General features: G+C 39.8%; 1 protein-coding gene across 1 annotated transcript in view; it reads right to left on the reverse strand.

Moving 5' to 3' along the window:
• Window positions 1-19,171, reverse strand: part of LOC134226609 (open rectifier potassium channel protein 1) — a 99,137-nt gene that overhangs the window by 27,579 nt on the left and 52,387 nt on the right. Inside the window, exons 3-5 of the mRNA XM_062707485.1 lie at window positions 628-807; window positions 421-542; window positions 1-356 (exon numbers count right to left, since the gene is read on the reverse strand). Of these exons, the coding sequence (XP_062563469.1) occupies window positions 1-356; window positions 421-542; window positions 628-807 (658 nt within the window). The remainder of the gene's footprint in view (window positions 357-420; window positions 543-627; window positions 808-19,171) is intronic.

The following is a 19,171-nucleotide window of genomic DNA, read 5'->3' on the forward strand; positions in this document are numbered from 1 at the left end:
TTCGCTATAAAACCCAAAATCATAAATACGTAACCCACCCCGGCGAAGAACCACAACACGATAAAGATCTGGTAGTATACGAAGGATGTTCCGAATTCGTATTTCTGTGACGCCTGGAATGTTGTAGCGTAATCACCGAACCCGATCGTGGTTAGCGTCACAAACGAGTAATAAACCGAAACATCGTAAGGCCACTTTTCGAAGTAGCTGAAAATGGCCGCTGGCACGAATATGAAGATGACAATGCCAGGAATCAGGTACAGTATGATTTGCCCAATCAAGCTAACCTTGTGCGGCACGTACTGTGTATTGGTAGACAGTTTGTACTGCTTGTAGCGTCGGTACAATCGAATGAACTGAAAAGGAAGGGAACCGTTTTACATCTTTCTAATGTTTCTTGCATATAATTCTTTTACTTACAGTTTTCCCATACAAATCACCAAGGTAAGCGAAAAAGAAGCCATTCATCGGTAGTCCGATCAGCGCGTAGAAGATCATGAAGATTCGCCCAAACGTGTTGTTGGGTGAAATGTTTCCATACCCTGAAACAAACAACAACCAAATAACAGATTATAACAGAGATCGAGGGTGCTTGCTATACACCTCATCAAGTAACGATCTACTCACCAATAGTGGAGCAAACAATGAAGGCGAAATAGAACGAGTGATAAAAGTCCCACACGTAAGGATCCTCGTATTCGTCCAGGGTGTAGTTTGTAACCTTTTTCTCGCAGTAATTAGAAATGCGGATCAACAGTCGCTGTTGCAGTTCCTGATCTTGTGGTGCCAGATGCTTCGTCAATAGTTCTATGGAAAATTAGAAAGTAGGAACAAAACTTGTTAGAAATCATTCGAATCATGTGGAATCGTTGAGCGCCTAAATGTAGGCCACGAGAAACAAAATTCCACTGAGGGGTGGAGCAAGCAGAAAATGTGAGAGAGTTTCTCTTGTTGCATAGCCACACGCTAAAATTGATTATCACAATTCTGTGTTTCATTCACAATGCCTTTCCAGGGACAACACATATAATAGGGTAAAGTGCCCTATAGTGGACCCCCAACCAATAGTGGACCCTCCAGCCATTTTTGCATTATTACTGCACAATGCCAACATTTTGCTATGAAATTCTATCGGGAGAACCTACCTTACAGTCCTATGATTTGATTACATGCATTGGAAATGCTATGGAAAGTAAAATTAGATGATTTTTTACAATTCTATAAAAAATGAACACGAGAGTGTCCATTATAGGAATATTTTGGGGGTCCATAATAGGAAGAAGAACGTCCTGAAACGGGACATGAAAATCAAATGAAGTGTCGACTATAGGGAAGCAATTTCCTATTATGGACCCCCAGGGGGTCTACCAAAGGGGAAATTCAGTTAGACTTTGAAATGTTAATTCAAACGAATAGCGTCGATTATTTGGGTGTTTTATGTATGTATCGTGAAGAGGGGATGCAGAGCTTGTTGTTAGATATCAAGCAGAGTTAATATGTTGAAATTTTTTAAGCCTTATGACAGCAAGAGCATAATTCCGCTACTAGGGGGTCCACTATTGGGCATTTTACCCTATATGCAACTGCCATGAAACACATTTTAGTGTACTCGAAGGCTAACGATTTTCGATGAGTTCATTTCACAGTGACAGAGTAGTAGTTTTAATTTTAAGTGAAAATTATTCAGAAAAATAACTTCTTCAGAGGGTTTTTCGATTGTTTCGATGAACTATAGTTGTAGATTTTTCGCAATTTTCATTTTTTTTAGATCGAAACAAGAGAAAATACTCCAAAAAAGTAGATGACAATCTTGAACATAATGTTCACATAGTATGCAATTCTCTGTAGTACGCATAGTATGCAATGTATGCAATGTGTAGATGATTCATGCGATGTGTAAAAAACTTTTAGCGTGTAGATATTCTACATTGGAACAAACTGACTTTGTAGTTTTCTTCTCATTGATTTTCCGATCAAAGATACGTGCATAGGATTCTTTTTCTTCTTATTGGCATTACATCCCCACACTGGGACAGAGCCGCCCAACAAACAACGACAAGCTACAAATAAGCATCTAGGTTGAATTATTGTTTATTTGTGATATTCGTAACTGAATAAAATGCATGCTGAATAATTCGCTAGACGGATTGCATTTCAGCATTTAATCTAACTAATATTCGACATGACCTATTTATTTGTTTACTACCTTTATTTGAAGTCAAACTAACGTTTTCGTTTTATCACATTTCAGCACATTGAGGAAGTTTAACAGTGTGCTGAACTAATGATTTTTAAAGTTCTCTGTTCGACTATGATGTGATGCTCTGAAAGGGTGGTCGAATTGATTTTGAATAGTAAGTCAATAAGCAAGCATTTAGACATCCTTCTTAACCTTTGTCCTTCTTAACCATTGGATTTCCCATTTATCTGATCTATCGCACAGTGGAAAAAAACATGCTTTTTCAGTTTGAGAGAAAATCTGGATTCTAGATCTGGAAAATTTGATTTATAGGAAAAATGGATACTGAATAATACAAATAGACATAAATAAATCAATTAAGACAATAAAAAGACAATAAAATAATTATTTATTTTCAAGACATGCTTTTTATATTCGTGATTTATTAAGCTGTCGGAGATTATAACGAACAAAACTGCTGGAGCAATAAAAAAATCATGCATTCATGCGGAAATAAATTTACTAAAAGCCGGATATAACGCTGTTGAATAACGTCGGAAAATTATTGAATCTTTGATGTGTGGAATCAAAAGATATTTTAGTTACCAGATAAAGATTGTCGCTTCGGTTCCCTTTGTTCTGCTGTCCAAAACATGTGTGGTACCTAACTGTCAAATCGTATGTATTTTTCCATCATTGATATTTAGATCCACTATCCTCGCCATGAAAAGATGTTCCGGACAGCGACGACAGCGACAATCTTTATCTGGTAACTAAAATATCTTTTGTGGAATCCCAATATTATCGGATGGATGTTGATCTTTATTGGAATAATCTTAGCATTTGACAATCATATTGCAACCGTTTATCAAGAGATTCTGAGGAAGGCCGAATATACTTTGATTTTATTTTCATAAATTCATAAATAGCATTGGGAATGGATTTTATTTTATCGTTTATCGACACTATTTTTACGTATTTTTCCTAGTGTGCGAAGGTTATGATTGGCTGAACAATGGTTGAAATAAAAATCTTGTTCAGTTATTTACAAACTGTAGTTTGACAGATCGACTTATTGAATAAGAGTCCAATTATGATTCATATTCAGCAATAAGATTATTTATGTTATGCATTGAGTGAGCCATATCTAACAAATCAAGGATGGCGCGGATGACAACGTTACCGGCGGATGATCAAATGACAGCAGTTCGAGACCCGATTTAGGAAAATTTTAAAATGGTTATATGAAAATAGCAATTGCTTCAAAATACGCTCATTGGAGATCTTGATGATGTTACCTTCTATGCGTTATTATTTTCGAGGAATTCACATGTAGCTGAATTGAGGCTTAGTAAAATGCATATTAAAGGTTTAACGAATCGGTTAATAAAGTTGTTTTTCAAAATGAGATGTTGTAGTTGTATAACTTCGCCAAAATTGTGTGAACAAAGCTTGAACAGAAGTTGTGATAAGAAATAGTACAGACATAATTCAACACAGCGCTGAATTAAATCATCACACTGATGTTAGTTCAACTAGTGAATGTTTGTTGGGCCCCTCGCAGCTTAGTGTTCATTAAGCACTTCCACAGTTAAAACTGCGAGGTTTCTAAACCAGGTTACCATTATTGCATTCGTATATCATGAAGCTAACACGATGATACTTTTATGCCCAGGGGAGTCGAGACAATTTTTAATCCGAAAATTGCCTAGACCGGCACCAGGAATCGAACCCAGTCACCCTCAGCATAATCTTGCTTTGTAGCCGCGCGTCTTACCGCACGGATAAGGAGGGTCCCTGGGCATAGGTACATTATGTACATCAAAATAGTCCGTTCATAAAAAGTGGGGCGGCCTCATTGTTTGCTATTGAAAATTGGATCAATCGGACATTGTATTTCGGTCTCCCCTTGGGAAAAAATTCTGAAATGGTGGCAATACATTTTAATCGACGCAAAAAAACATGCAAAATGATCGAAAAAACGTGATCTATTCTCCTAAAAAGCTTTCTAATGTGATTTTTTCAATATATTTTATAATACACGAGAAAGGCACCATCACCGCTAGGTGGATTAATCAGGGATTTTTAAAGATAATATCCCTCCCAAACATTTCTTAAGACAACCCTACTTCTCTGAAGATAACTTCTCTGGAATCTTGTCCAGGGATTTTCCCCCGTAATTCCGAAGGAACAAAATGAATGAATTTCGACGCGGAAAATAAAAAATCCGGTCCCATTAAAAATACATAACTAGCGGAAAATTTTCCCGAGGTGTGAGGCAACTCGGAACTCAATTCGAAGGCAGCCACTCTCGGTCTACCTACATTGCAACCACAGACAAACAGACGTTATTATTTATTATTTATTTATTCAGAATAAGGCCATAGTGGCCTGTGCGGTATCGCCTGTGCGGAGTCTTCTCCATTCGGCTCGGTCCATGGCTACACGTCGCCAACCACGCAGTTTACGGAGGGTCCGCTAGTCATATTCCACCTGATCGATCCACCTTGCCCGCTGCGCACATCGCCTTCTTGTGCCCGTCGGATCGTTGTTGAGAACCATTTTCATCGGGTTACTGTTCGACATTCTGGCTACGTGCCCGGCCCACCGCAGTCGTCCGATTTTCGTGATGTGAACGATGGATGGTTCTCCCAGCAGCTCATGCAATCCGTGGTTCATTCGCCACCTCCACGTACCGTCCGCCATCTGCACCCCACCATAGATGGTACGCAGCACTTTCTTTTCGAAAACTCCAAGTGCACGTTGGTCCTCCACGAGCATCGTCCAGGTCTCGTGTCCGTAGAGGACTACCGGTCTAATGAGCGTTTAGTAGATTGTCAGTTTGGTACGGTGGCGAACTCTATTCGATCGGAGCGTCTTGCGGAGTCCAAAGTACGTACGATTTCCAGACACTATGCGTTTCCGAATTTCTCTGCTGGTATCATTTTGGCAGTCACCAGTGAGCCCAACATTGGCGTAAATAAGGGGGGGCCTGGCCCCCTCCAGACCTACTTGTGGCCCCCCCAGAAAATTTTGAAAAGTAATTCCAACTTAGTCAGTTTTTATTTCATTTACATATTTCCTACATATTTCTTAATTTTGATTATGAATTCTATAAACATATTATTTGTTGCGTTATCACATCTATGACCATTTGTTCAGCAAAGCATCGAAATACTTAAGTTGGACCCCGGGAACATTTTCTCGATTTTTAAGCTAAAATCAATGCCGCTTCTAATTCAGTTGCTAGCTTAAAATAATAAATTTGTTCCGCATTTGTTTGACTAGTATCCTGGTCGCAGAAACAAAAACATAATGATAAGAAAATTAAGTCGAGTCAAGTACGAGACACTGAAGACGGCCTTACTTTTGAGGTCGAAATACGTATCTGTCAAGATACAATTAAGTGGTGGAATTCAATGGGATTGTATAAACTCGTCTTATGACAGGTAAAAACATAATTGTATTGAGATATAAATATTTCTGTTCTATTAAACTACCATCCGCTTCAAAAAAGACTGAAGCAACTACATCAAAATGAGCACATGTACACAAATCCGGTCAATGAAATTTCGAACGACCATTCTTTCGAAAATCTTCGAGTTAATCGCAAGGTATGCCGCAAAACAGTTGATCAAATTCCTATGGAGCTTTTTGCTCTCGCACAGAAAGATATAAAATTACATATAAAACTTAAGAATCTTTGTTACAATGACAGAAAAATCAACAACGCATTCCATTGAAAGTATTAGGACAAAACTTAGGCAACTTTCGCACTCACAACAGAGATTGCATTAAAGAAATACTTTCATAATCCTCAAAAGATCTTGTTCCATTTAATTTTTTGGCGATTTCATAAGGATCATCGGAAAACTCTTTTGTGCCTGCTTTAGTTAGAGTTGGTTTTTTAGGATAAAAAAATAGATTTAGAAACCAGTTCGTATCAGAAAACAGTTTTTTTTAGCAGCACAATTCAGATCGATTTGGTTGCTTCTCAAGTCTCTTTGATTTTTGCAGAGAAATCTCTCACCTATTCAGAAAACCATAATAAAGCCTCTTCCTAACGTCAGTTACTACAAAAACCCTATGTTATTCTGGAATTTTATTTATGACTCATAATTTTATGACTCATGGAATTTATAACTCATAAAAAACACTTTAGGATTCCAAATTTGTGTGCATTGGTACTTAACTATTTCAGCACATAGCATACATTTTGGAATTGCATGAATACTTATATTGATTATGACAAAATTTCGTGGAATTTATTCCACATTTAAAAAGTTTCAAAAAAATCGAGATCTTTATGCATTAAGTAATCATGGAAATACTTGAAAACTTTCAGAAATATACTCATATCGAATTTCATGTATAGATAATTCGAAGATTCTTGAATCTTAGATTACACACTTATCCACATTTAGTATTGCGCATAAGCCCCAAAATTTTATTCCCACCTTTGGGTTTCCGCGCCGAGCACTCAGCGCCAGACTCGGCGACAAGGAGATGGTGGTCAAGTTGGTACTCCTGATTTTCTGACAACTGATGTCGAGCTGAAAATTTAATTGTCAAATGTACATTTTGACAGCAATATAGATGTATGAGTGAATGAAATGTGCAAATGCTCTATCGCGGAAGCAGTCGCTGAAGACAAGTGTCAATGCTTTCAGTGACGAAACGAAAAGTTTCAATGCAAAAAGCAATAACATGGAGAAGACAAGTTGACACAGACACAGCGTTTTGAAGCAATCACAGCATCATTGGAAATCAATTGTATTATTCGCGATTTTTTATGTTAGTTCTAGGACGAATGAGCGATAAACTTAGTCAAACAATTTCTATTGCAATCCATGCGCACAGTGCTTTAAATCGCCTTTGAAAATTACATCCCACCAGCTGGTGCCATGGCCCCCCCTAGACCGAGACTCTAGTTACGCCTATGGAGCCCAAGTACACAAAATCTTCTACCACCTCAAGTTCGTCACCACCGATGCAAACTCGCGGTGGATGGCTCACAAGAGAAGATTCTCTTATAACTGTTTTTATCATATACTTCGTCTTCGACGTGTTGATGACTAGTCCGATCCGCTTGGCTTCCCTCTTCAGTCTGATGTAGGCTTCCTCCATCTTTTCAAAGTTACGTGTCATAATATCTATGTCGTCGACGAAGCCAAATAGCTGGACGGACTTATTGAAAATTGTACCACTCGTGTTAACCCCTGCTCTTCGTATTACCCCTTCCAAAGCGATGTCGAATAGCAGACACGAAAGACCATCACCTTGCCGTAACCCTCTGCGGGTTTCGAAAGGACTCGAGAATGCCCCTGAAACTCGAACTACGCACGATCCATCGTCGCCTTGATCAACCGTGTCAGTTTATCCGGAAATCCGTGTTCGTGCATTAGCTGCCATGCCATAGCAAGTCCCGATCGATTGTATCATATGCGGCTTTGAAGTCGATGAATGGATGATGTGTGGGCACGTTGTATTCGCGGCATTTCTGCAGTACTTGGCGAATGGCGAACACCTGGTCCGTGGTGGAGCGTTCGCCCCGCCTGGTACTGCCCCACGAACTCCCTTGCAATAGGTGCTAGTCGACGGCATAAAATTTGGGAGAGTACCTTGTAGGCGGCGTTCAGCAATGTGATTGCGCAGTAGTTGCTACAATCCAGCTTATTGCCCTTTCTGTAGATGGGACACACGACACCTTCCATCCACTCTTGCAGCAAACAGACGTTACAGCTTGAATATTTTTTCTGAAAAATCCATCACCCAACTCCTCCTTGCGAGCACGTTACACGGAACAATGTTTCGTATGACATTGTCACCAGAAGGCGCTGGAGTGAAATGTCAAACTCGAAGGATTACGACGCTAGCGCCTCTAGTTGTGAAACGTAATTATGGTCGATTGTAATTTTTCTAGTGTTACGTTTGTTTGTCTGTGTTGTAACCGTGCTTTTGATCAATGTGGCCCATAGACTTCTTCACTAGGCAAATCCCACTGGTTTCTATTTTTTTATTATAAGAACTATAATTTACATCTCTCCTTCACAGGGGACCTAATGTGCAACTCGGAACATTTTTCACAATCGCTATGTTTGGTTCCGCAAAATCAATACCCGTGGCAACAATGCGAGAAGTTGACTGCACGACGCTAATTGCTGCCATGTGGATCGGGAATTCAATTAGCAGGTCCACTATCAGCGTGTAAAGATGAACTACTTTTTCACATTTTGTCACGGCAAATGGGTCTAGCGTTGGAGGGTTAGGTTGCGGTTTGTAATTAAATGGTTAGTAGGATAAACAGCTCACTTTGCACCTACTTAACCCGCTCAGTAACCAAACGTCAGCAAAATAATGACAAATGCTCGCATATTCACGGTCAGATGTAAACAACGGGTTGAGACAAATTTCCTGTTGACCATATTTCTCAGGTACGAGTGTACGTCTTCTCAGTAAAGGCAAGTTGTGGTGTGATTCGGTGTGATAAGGCCTTCTACTGTTTGAGCACCGGAACAAAGCCACTTAACGTCACGTTTGAAAGTTTGTTTCTGAATGTGTTAAACTAAATCACCTACTCGAAACATTAAATTTTCCATTGTGATGCTATCAGGTATTCAAGCTGAATCCAATCCAGCATTCGATTCGCGGTCCGGAGTAACCTGCTCGTTTGTGAAAGATTTCATAGACTTCCTGGGCATGGGCACTGTACTCAAATCGGGCTTTTCACACACATTTTTAGAATGAAAGAGTGACGGAGATTGAAAACCTCATACAACATTCATATAGAATGCGCCATCATATGCTACAACTGGGAGCTGGAATTTACAGAGAAAGATATTTATCCCCTACGACAAAATTTAGTGGAGATGCCCCCCGTAGAGTTTAAAACCGTTCTCAGGGCCAGTTCATTGGACATATGCAAAAAGCTAGATTCTTATACAGCTCCCCTTATATCAAAATGTCGAAGCCACAAATTACATAACATAGGGTTAATGTAGGCATTTTTGTCTTTTTGTCATAGTCTCGAAAACCATTAAAAGAGACACTTTTTTGCCAAACTCATCCGTACCAAATCGTAAGCTCAGGAGAAACGTTCTACTATAGTGGAGTTCTAGCAAATGGACGTTGCTTTCGTTGGTTTTAGCCTCTACGACGCGACGATGGACGGAAATACCTGTCGTGTCCCATGTGTTTTTCGAATTTATTATTCAAAATATTCTTCACATCATAAAAATACGGTGATGAAAATTCATTGGTTGTTTAAAAATATTGTTTCAGCTCCATCATTTATTCATCTCAAACATTATCAGCCGTGGCGTGAGGTACGAGCACTCAGGCTGCTCGTTAATCATTTATCGTTAATCGCAATCAGATCGATTGACAGGCTAATCGCTTTCAGTTGGTGAATAAATATTGATTCGTATTTCAAATTGCACGAGCTTTCAAAGCTATAGATTATAGCGAGGTAATTAGAATAATTTTGATCTTAGATTAACAGCATTGTAGATGACTTGGCACTGTGGTGTACAGTCTGTATTAAAGAAATTTCACATTCCTCGTTTCAACACCTGAGCAAACATGTTGACACAGATTCTAATTAATCATTCAATTTACAATGAGTTACAATGTGATGTGTTGTGAAGAACGAACGATCGTATACTAAGTATACGAAACGGCTTAGGCTCTAAAACTGAACTTTTGATATATGGCTCGGAGATCCATAATGTTATATGCCAGTCGGGCCAGCTCAACGAATTAAGGTTATGTCTGCATGTGTGTGTGTATAAAAATGTGAAACACACTTTTGACGTAGGACTACGTCTGTGTTTTCTATATTATGTGGTACACTTTGCGGTTGCGAAAACCGTCTCAAAAATACACGTTAATATCTCAGCCGTTCCTCGATAGATTTTCAATTGTCTTTTGGACCATTCGATCAAGATAGAGTCTACGCTTCTTTGTATTATTCTGAAAAACTGATTTCAACTATTTCAAATCAGAAAAAATATTTGAAGTTCTTTGAATAGAATGTATTCAACCGTTTACGACGAGTTTAGTACTTTCCATTTAATTTAACGTAGTAGAAATCAATGGAAGGTATTAAACTCGTCTTAGACGGTATTTCATATCGATAATTGGTAAAAAGTTTTGGAATAGGTAATCTAGCCAATCCCGTACATGCAACACAAGCACATACATAAAAATCATGCAACTTGCGGGCTTGGATCTAATCCTCAGTTCTAAAAAGATTATGCATTAATGACCTCACGGAGTTAACTGTGCACGTCCCTACGTTTATCCTCGATTGCTGCAACCAATGGTGGTTATGCACCACAACTGTATGCCGAAGGCTCTCCCGGGGATGTTTTGGGAAGTTTTCTTCGTCCAGGCAACTTTGTAGGCAGCTCTTGAACATATCAGGTGCGCCAAGAATCGCGTGCTTAAGGACCAGATTAGGAATACAATCCGGACCTGGTGCCTTATTTAGCTTAAGTTTTCTTGCAACGGCGATAAGCTCATCGTTAGTCACTAGCGGTACCATATTCAATGACTCGTACAGTGTGGCGGACCAGTCCGATGAGTCTTGCTTCGGGAACAAATCTTCAACGATGCTGGCTAACATCTTCGGGGATTTCTTAAGAGTTTTGCTGTTGGTCCTAGCCATCACTACCCTGTATGCATCCCCCCATGGAGTATTATTGGCCATCCTACACAGCTCTTCAAAGCAAGCTCTCTTACTACATTCGATTTCGTAGTTCATAGCTCTGCTCTCTGAACCTTGATTGAAACACCCGGCGTCCCCTGCGATTCTAGCACGTCGCAACCTTCTTTTAGCTCTAAGACAGATTCTGCGAAGATCAGCTATCGTGCTCGTTCACCAGTGCACCGGTTTGCGGTTGCCGGTTGGCATAGTCCTCCTGGGCATTGTTACATCACATGCTCGTGTTCTTCTTCTTCTTCTTCTTCTTCTTCTTCTTCTTCTTCTTCTTCTTCTTCTTCTTCTTCTTCTTCTTCTTCTTCTTCTTCTTCTTCTTCTTCTTCTTGGCATAACATCCCCACACTGGGACAGAGCCGCCTCGCAGCTTAGTGTTCATAAAGCACTTCCACAGTTATTAACTGCGAGGTTTCTAAGCCAAGTTACCATTTTTGCATTCGTATATCATGAGGCTAACACGATGATACTTTTATGCCAAGGGAAGTCGAGGCAATTTCCAAACCGATAATTGTCTAGACCGGCGCCGGGAATCGAGCTCAACCAGAGCATTAGTGATTAATCATAGATTTAATCATGATTAATGAATAATGGGTTATTTAATCATTATTCATTAATCATAATCATACAAAAAATATGATTTAATCATTAATCACTAATCGTTAATCATAGATTTTTACATTCAATCATTAATCACTAATCATATTCATAATTGTTTAGAGTTTATTCATTAATCATCAATTTTAATCATGGCATACATCGCTTTTATTCATTAATCTTTAATCATAATCATATAATTTTTATACCTTTCAATAACCCAATTTGGAAGAAAGGTTACATGACTATTGATCATTATGTAAATCATTCAATTCAATTATTCATAATAATTAATCATTAATCATATCGATCGTTAATCATTAATCATACACATGTTGTGTCAACATTTAATCACGATCAGTAATCGTTAATCATACTCCAAACGTTTTATTCATTAATCATAATCGTTAATCATTGTGAAAAAAATATTTTAATCGTTAATCATAATCATTAATCATTGTCAAAAATGAATAAATCATTAATCATAATCTTTAATCATAGGTTGAATGATTTAATCATAGCCAATTTAATCATTCATTGGAAGCTTTATTCATTAACGCTCTGAGCTCAACCACCCGGCATGGTCTTGCTTTGTAGTCGCGCGTCTTACCGCACGGCTAAGGAGGGCCCACCATGCTCGGGTTAGAACATTGGATAACTCATCATCACTAAGGCCTAGAATCCGATTTTCCCACCGTAGTGATCTTTCCAGCAGTTCTGGTTCGAACTGCGAGGTACGCCATCCTAGATTTGCTTTACTGATCCGCCTATTGGTTCTGTTGTGGGTATAGCTGACCATAAAACGTACTTCCTGATGGTCACTAGCAGTGACCCTTTGTGAACCCTCCATTCAGGCTCCACCGTCCATCCCGCGCTGCAGAAGGTCACATCGATGCATGACTCGCCATTCGGTCCTCTGAACGTTGACGCTTGGCCCTCGTTCAGCAAGACTACGTTCAGTATCGCTAGAGACTCTAGCAGGATATGACCTCTAGCGTTAGTGAACCGAGAGGCCCAATCCACTGCCCACGCGTTGAAGTCACCTGCTACAACTAATGGTTTAAGACCAGTTAGTCTCGCTACAAGATTATCTAACACCCTAGTATACTGCTCTATGCTCCATCTTGGAGGACAATAGCAGCTGCAAAAGTAAACTCCGTTTACCTTTGCTATAACAAAACCCTCATCATCAGGATGGGGTACCTCTCGCAAGTCCAGATGGTCACTATTCCGGACTTATCCGCAACCCATACGGTATGGGTCGGACAGCATGGCAACATCAGTCGTATTCTCGTGCACCGACTGTTGTAGCAGCTACTTGCATGACCGAGCTCGTCTGGGGGCCGGACAGGCCTGCCCACCGGATGGGTATTTTTTGTCTGTGCCAGGACCACAGATCAAACACTTCAGTGCGGTCTGAAGTGTGAGCCTTGTGACCTTCAGCTCCACACCTACGCAAAGCCGACTCCGATTAGGACCTTTGCAGTCATATGACTTAAGTCCGCACTTGAAGCGCTCACCGAGCATACCGACCAACCCACCTTCAACTTGGCCTTATCCAGCACCTTCTTGGCGTCAGCCAGAGGTACCTGGAATGAGGCAACCTGCGTTTCAGTATAACCTTTCCGCAACCGAATCGCGGTATCCTGGATTTCAACGCCACACTGATCTCTCAGTGCAGCTACCAGTAGTCTTCTGGGCATATGGCTCTCACATAAAACGCATCACCCAGCACCTCTTCTGTGAACGCAGTTGATCAGCGCAGAATCCCGCTTCAGAACGAGGATCATCTCGCTCTTCTGCGTTCTATGGATGCAGTTGACATCATCCCCTATGCCTGTGAGCTTTTTATCTCCTGCAAAGCCTGCAGAGCGTCTGAATAGCTCTTACCATCAGCCTTTGTCCTTCCTTCCATGACCATTGGAAGGTGTACCCTTTCCTCTACAGGCACTCCCCTTCTTGGCCAATGGCGCTTTCGCCTCCTCTGCCACTTTTTGCGCCTTCTTAGCCTTTTTCAGGTTCACAACTTCCCTACAGGGCAGGACTTCCTCCCAGCGAACTTCGGTAGTCTTCGTAGAAGGAGGGACTGGTTTCCGTCATTCCGTAGCACAGACTTCTTAAAGTCCTTGTTGTACTTCCAAGGATGTTATCGATCATTTAGTATTCTGCGTTCGATCATTTAGTAGTTTATCAATAACTCATTCCAGAGGCTAAATTTCAAAATGTGTTGCATGGTGGACTTTTAGTGCGAAGGTTTTGCTACAACTCTCCTTAACATACTTATACTAAATGATAACAAAATATGCAATCATCTAGTATAAGCTACTACTACTAGCGCTATAACTCCGTTATTAGTAAAATTCAAACAATGAATTGTTAGGCAGAGTTGTAGATTTACCTCTGCACTAGAAGTCCACCATACAACACATTTTGAAATTTAGCCTCTGGAATGAGTTATTGCCAAACTACTAAATGATCAAAGGCAGATTACTAAATGATCGATAACATCCTTGTGTACTTCCCGCCGTTGTCCAGAAAGGACATGATCACGTCCGTTTCGTCTGTAATCACCTCCATTTTCTAGCATCCGCTCTCCTTGTGACTGGTCAGGGTAGCTCCGTCCATCTTGATCTCCTGCCACGGTAATTCAGGTAATTTGGTTCAGACAATGTCATTAACTGCAGACTTTCGAAATTCATTAAGTAATACTAATTCATGCTTGCCACGCTTTTCTGTATTGCCAGCATCTGGTGATCGGTGGGGCGGCCAGTTAAGGATACTTCGTCTGGTGAAGGGATCCACATTTTCGTCAGACGCTTCTCCCTCTCCACTCAATCATGTTTTTTGGTTTTGGTCGACATTTTGGTCCCACGAGTGGTGCGAGAAAATAGGTCCGCCTCGCCAGAGCTCCGCAATAACGTAGTATATGAACGTTATACTGTGGGGGTGCCGGGACATAGTGTATCCATTGTACTTGCCACACAAGCTACAATTTCATGCAATGGCGGCATAGAAAAGCATTTAATTAATAGCTGAGGAAATGCTAATAGAATACTAAGTTGGAAAGCAGAAGCTGAAGTACGATAACATCAACGGCCAATTGATCCCACCAAGATGTAGAACGGAACCGTTTCTGGGCCCATAAGCTGTTAAGCAGATTAGTTTGTTCTTGATAATGGGGTTCCCTTCGTGTGCCCAACAGGTAATGTGTCCCTCTTAGTGACGCCGTGCGTGCTTGTAATCCGCTACCGATGACAACTTTCTGTTTTTGCCACGCAATTGTGTTCTGTTCTGCGCTTCGAGCACCTAAATTTCTCCGGAGTTTCTTCAGAAGCAGAAGGAATTTTTCGGGAAGCTTCACCAGGATTTGGCGAAAAGTATTTCCAAGAATTCTTCCCGGAATTCCTAACACTTCTTCTTCTTCTTCTTCTTCTTCTTCTTATTGGCATTACATCCCCACACTGGGACAGAGCCGACTCGCAGCTTAGTGTTCATTAAACACTTCCACAGTTATTAACTGCGAGGTTTCTAAGCCAGGTTACCATTTTTGCATTCGTATATCATGAGGCTAACACGATGATACTTTTATGCCCAGGGAAGTCGAGACAATTTACTATCCGAAAATTGCCTAGACCGGCACCGGGAATCGAACCCAGCCACCCTCAGCATGGTCTTGCTTTGTAGCCGCGCGTCTTACAGCACGCCTAAGGAGGGCCCCAATTCCTAATTCCTAACACATTCCATCCAAATTCCTCCAGCTTTCCAAGTTTCTTCGAGAATTTCTTCGGAAGTTCCTTTCGGAAGAAATTCTTTTGAAGGTTCCACCATAAATTAGTTGGGAAGTTCCTCCTAGAATTCCTTGGAAAGTTCCTTCAAGAATTCTTCCCGGAATTCCTACAAAAGTTCCATAAAAATTTTTCAAGAAATTTCTTCAAGAATTTGTTTGGAAGTTTCTCCAGGAATTCCTTCGGAAGTTCCTCAGGAAGTTCTTCCGGAAGACTCTCAGGTAATTCAGGTAATTTGGTTCAGACAATGTCATTAACTGCAGACTTTCGAAATTTATTAAGTAATACTAATTCATTCAATTCCAGTTTCCTTCCAAATATTTCACAAAAGACTTCAAGAATTGAACCGCATATGCACGTTTCGACAGCCCTCACGTATTGTGGAACTCTCCTTGCCCTGCAAAAGAAGGTATCACACATCTGCCAATCCGGAGGTGCTTAATGATTAATGTATTGGTACCTGCACCGAGCTGAGATATCTACCGTCTAAGCGACTCTCCGACCCAGCGTTAGCAGCACCTCTACACTAGTGCATTGTCCAGCAGCTCGAGCATGTACATTTACATGGACATAAGCGCATTATTTACAAGGCATTGCACATTATAATAAAATGATGATCTTAGCGTGCATGAACATGCGCATTAGAGTGGGGCGCCATGATCTTTTTTCAAATCAATGGTTTTTCGAAGCCATTCTGGGTCCTGAACAACTGTGCAGAATTTGGGACCAATTGGTTGCTTCTTCGCTTTCATCGCGTTTGAAGTTTGTATGGAAATTAGTATGAGAGAACGTATATTTTTGCATTTCTACTACTAGAGGTTTCAATTCATCATAAACCAAGTGGCACATTGCGTTAAAGTTTAACCCACAAGTTACCGAAAAACTTTACTGAAGAAGGCACGTTGCTGGAACGTCCACGAAAAAAGTTATAACGCTTCGATTCGAAGATTGAGTGTTCAAACCATATGCAAAAAATCGTTTATTCTGACAGCACTGCCGAACTACGTAGACCAATAATTTAACTGAATGTTATTTGAAAATATTTGATCTTATAGGCTAATGGGGGTTATCCGGAATCATTTCACAAAGAAAAAATTCCGGCCAGGAAGATGGGTTTTGCCCTCGATAACCATAGGTTGTCTGGTAGTGCTGTCAGAAACATTGGTTTCTTGCATATGGTTTGAACAATCAATTTTTGAAACGTAAGAACATTTTTTGTAGACCTTCCAGCTACGTACCTTCTTTGGCAAAGGCTTTCGGCATCAGACTATATGCTAACGTATTGAGTCACGTGATTGACGATAAATTGAAACCGCTAAGAGCAAAAATGTAAAAAAGTATGTTTTCCCATACTAATCTTCATATAAATTTTCAAACGCGATGCGGCATGCGAGGTGCAACCAATCAAGCCCATATTTTGCACAGATAATTGGGGTCCCAAAACGATTCAGAAAAACCTTGATCTCATTTGATCGGACGAAGTTTGCATTTTTTCAAACAACTGCGCCCCACTCTAATGCGCATATTTAGCAATTTTTTAAACATTTCACAACACTAAACCCGACCGCGGTCAATGCTCTAGTTCTATTGTTCTGCACAAAGTAGAGCGCGATAACCAACTGCACTCGAACTTTGTACTGGGTTTGTAAAGAATTAGGGTAAGACGGTATAATGCGCCCCACCTGGCCAAAACGCTCTCCCCCTGATTTCTAGAAAACTATAACTAATTGAGGGTCAAAATCAGTTGGAACCTTATAATATTTGTAAAACCATCATACTATGTGAATGTGAAAGTATTTTTGTATTACATAATAAAAATAATAGCAAAATACAAAAAGTTACAGTTTCGATATAACTTTCAACATTCTGGAGCGACGATAGCATACTATCCGCAAAACATGCACTGGAACACTCAGTTGGGTAACAAAATAACTTTTCGCAGTGGTTAATATGATATAAAATTGCTTCGATCTTCAAAAATGTAACGTTTTTTAAAAATATGTTTCACTGGTCACAACGCCCCAGTGTAGGCAGGACGATATGCCCTTACCAACTGGCCACATGCGCGGCGAGCTTAGTTGCTTCCAAATTATATGGAAACTATTGAAATGTGATTCAAACCTGCTTAAATGGACTTATGTTGGTTTTTAATGTCAAGCACATAAGGATTTGTAACCTTTTTATTATGGGATTGATAAAATACTAATGAAGGGCTATGAAACGTCATTGGTTAAGGTAGGGCGTATTACCCAGGCACTCTTAGAAATCATTTTTTTCACTACTCACGGGCAATGCATTTGCGACTTCCTGGACTACCAAATAACACAAAGTTTGCACAAATTGTGTTGAAAAGTAAAAAGTTATCTAGGAGTTGCCTTTAGGGGGGCAAATTATACCGTCTTACCCCAAATTTTAAAATGGTTTAACGTTGATAGCCAATAGCTTCAATATTATTGGAAAATAGCTGGAGAGTTTCCGAGTCGATTGTTGAGAAATTCTCGGAAATCCACCGAAAGATAAAGGAGCTATTAGCGTTTGAAATTTCGTGACGGTTTCATATTTTGAAATTTTCATTTTACACCCTGTCTGTATTCAAACCTTCCTCTGAAAGAATTCGTAGAGGAATTTCCGAACGGAACATCCTAAATCCTAAAGGAATTTTCGGCACTCTTAAATTTCTGCAACTATTTCTTCGGATATTCTTCCATGAACTCTTTTGGAATGTCCTGCAGGGATTTCTTCAGGAAATGCTCCCGAAATTACTTTGGAAATAAATCCAGATTTTCCTTCAAAAAAAAATACTAAAAGGAGTTCTAAGAAAAAAATTGTCTACGAGTTCTTTTCCTTTAGAAATTTCTTCGAAAATTGTTTTGGGAATTTCTTGGGAATATATTTTAGGAACTCTTCCAATTATTTCATTCTTCTTCCAAGAAATGCCTTCGAAGACTCTTGGAAGAAATTTCTTCTAAGCGTTCTTCGGGAATTTCATCAGAAGTTCTTTTAGGAATCCCTCAGTCATTTAATTTGGGAATTCCTTTGAGGGCTCCTTTAGAAATTCTTTTCAAAATTTATCCAGTAGAGAAATTTCTGCTGGTTTTCCGATTGAATACCGAGGAGAATATCCAAAGAGGGAATTTCATAAATTATTCCACGAAAGAATTTTCAATGGACTCTTTAAACAAATACCTATTCGATTTTTCAAATATACTTCTAGATTTTGTGTGACATTCTTTGTATTAAGCGTTTTGTATCAAATCTCGTATGCAAACCGATCAAGAAAATTGACCAATTGATTGTATGTGCAAGTACTCATACTTTTCTGAAATATCAATTCTCATTAATTCCATGTGATTCTAATAACCATCATTCTTGCGTTGTATCTGACCAAGGCTTAGAATAAATGTTCTTGGAAGTTTTTTCAAGAATTCATCTACCAACATATCTGTTCATCAAATCAAAGAGGCCACGATCCGAAATAATGGCAACAGCTAGAATTTGGATAGTGATGTTTTCTGCTCGAATTGCTCTATTTATGCTGAATCGGTAAGTAGTTTTGATATAAACAATGGTGATGAACAGTTTGAAACTTAAAATGTGCAGCACTTGATTCATTTATAGACAGGAACCGGGATTCAAATACGCCGAAAAGCTATAGGTGATAGCCGAACCTACGCAACAACTGAAGCACATTTGCAAGTGGAATCCAACTGTACATATAGGAAAACCCAGATTTTCATAACGCAGGAGTCCATCGTCAGGATCTCGTACTTCGGGAAAAAATTGCCATATCATGAGCGTCCAAAGAGTAAAGTGAAACGTCGAAACCTGCTGGTAACTAAACGTTTTGTGATTGTGATGATCATATTTCGCGGAGAGCGAATTTATTCTTTGTTT

This window comes from Armigeres subalbatus, chromosome 3 (genome assembly GCF_024139115.2).
Source record: "Armigeres subalbatus isolate Guangzhou_Male chromosome 3, GZ_Asu_2, whole genome shotgun sequence".
Taxonomy (NCBI): domain Eukaryota; kingdom Metazoa; phylum Arthropoda; class Insecta; order Diptera; family Culicidae; genus Armigeres; species Armigeres subalbatus.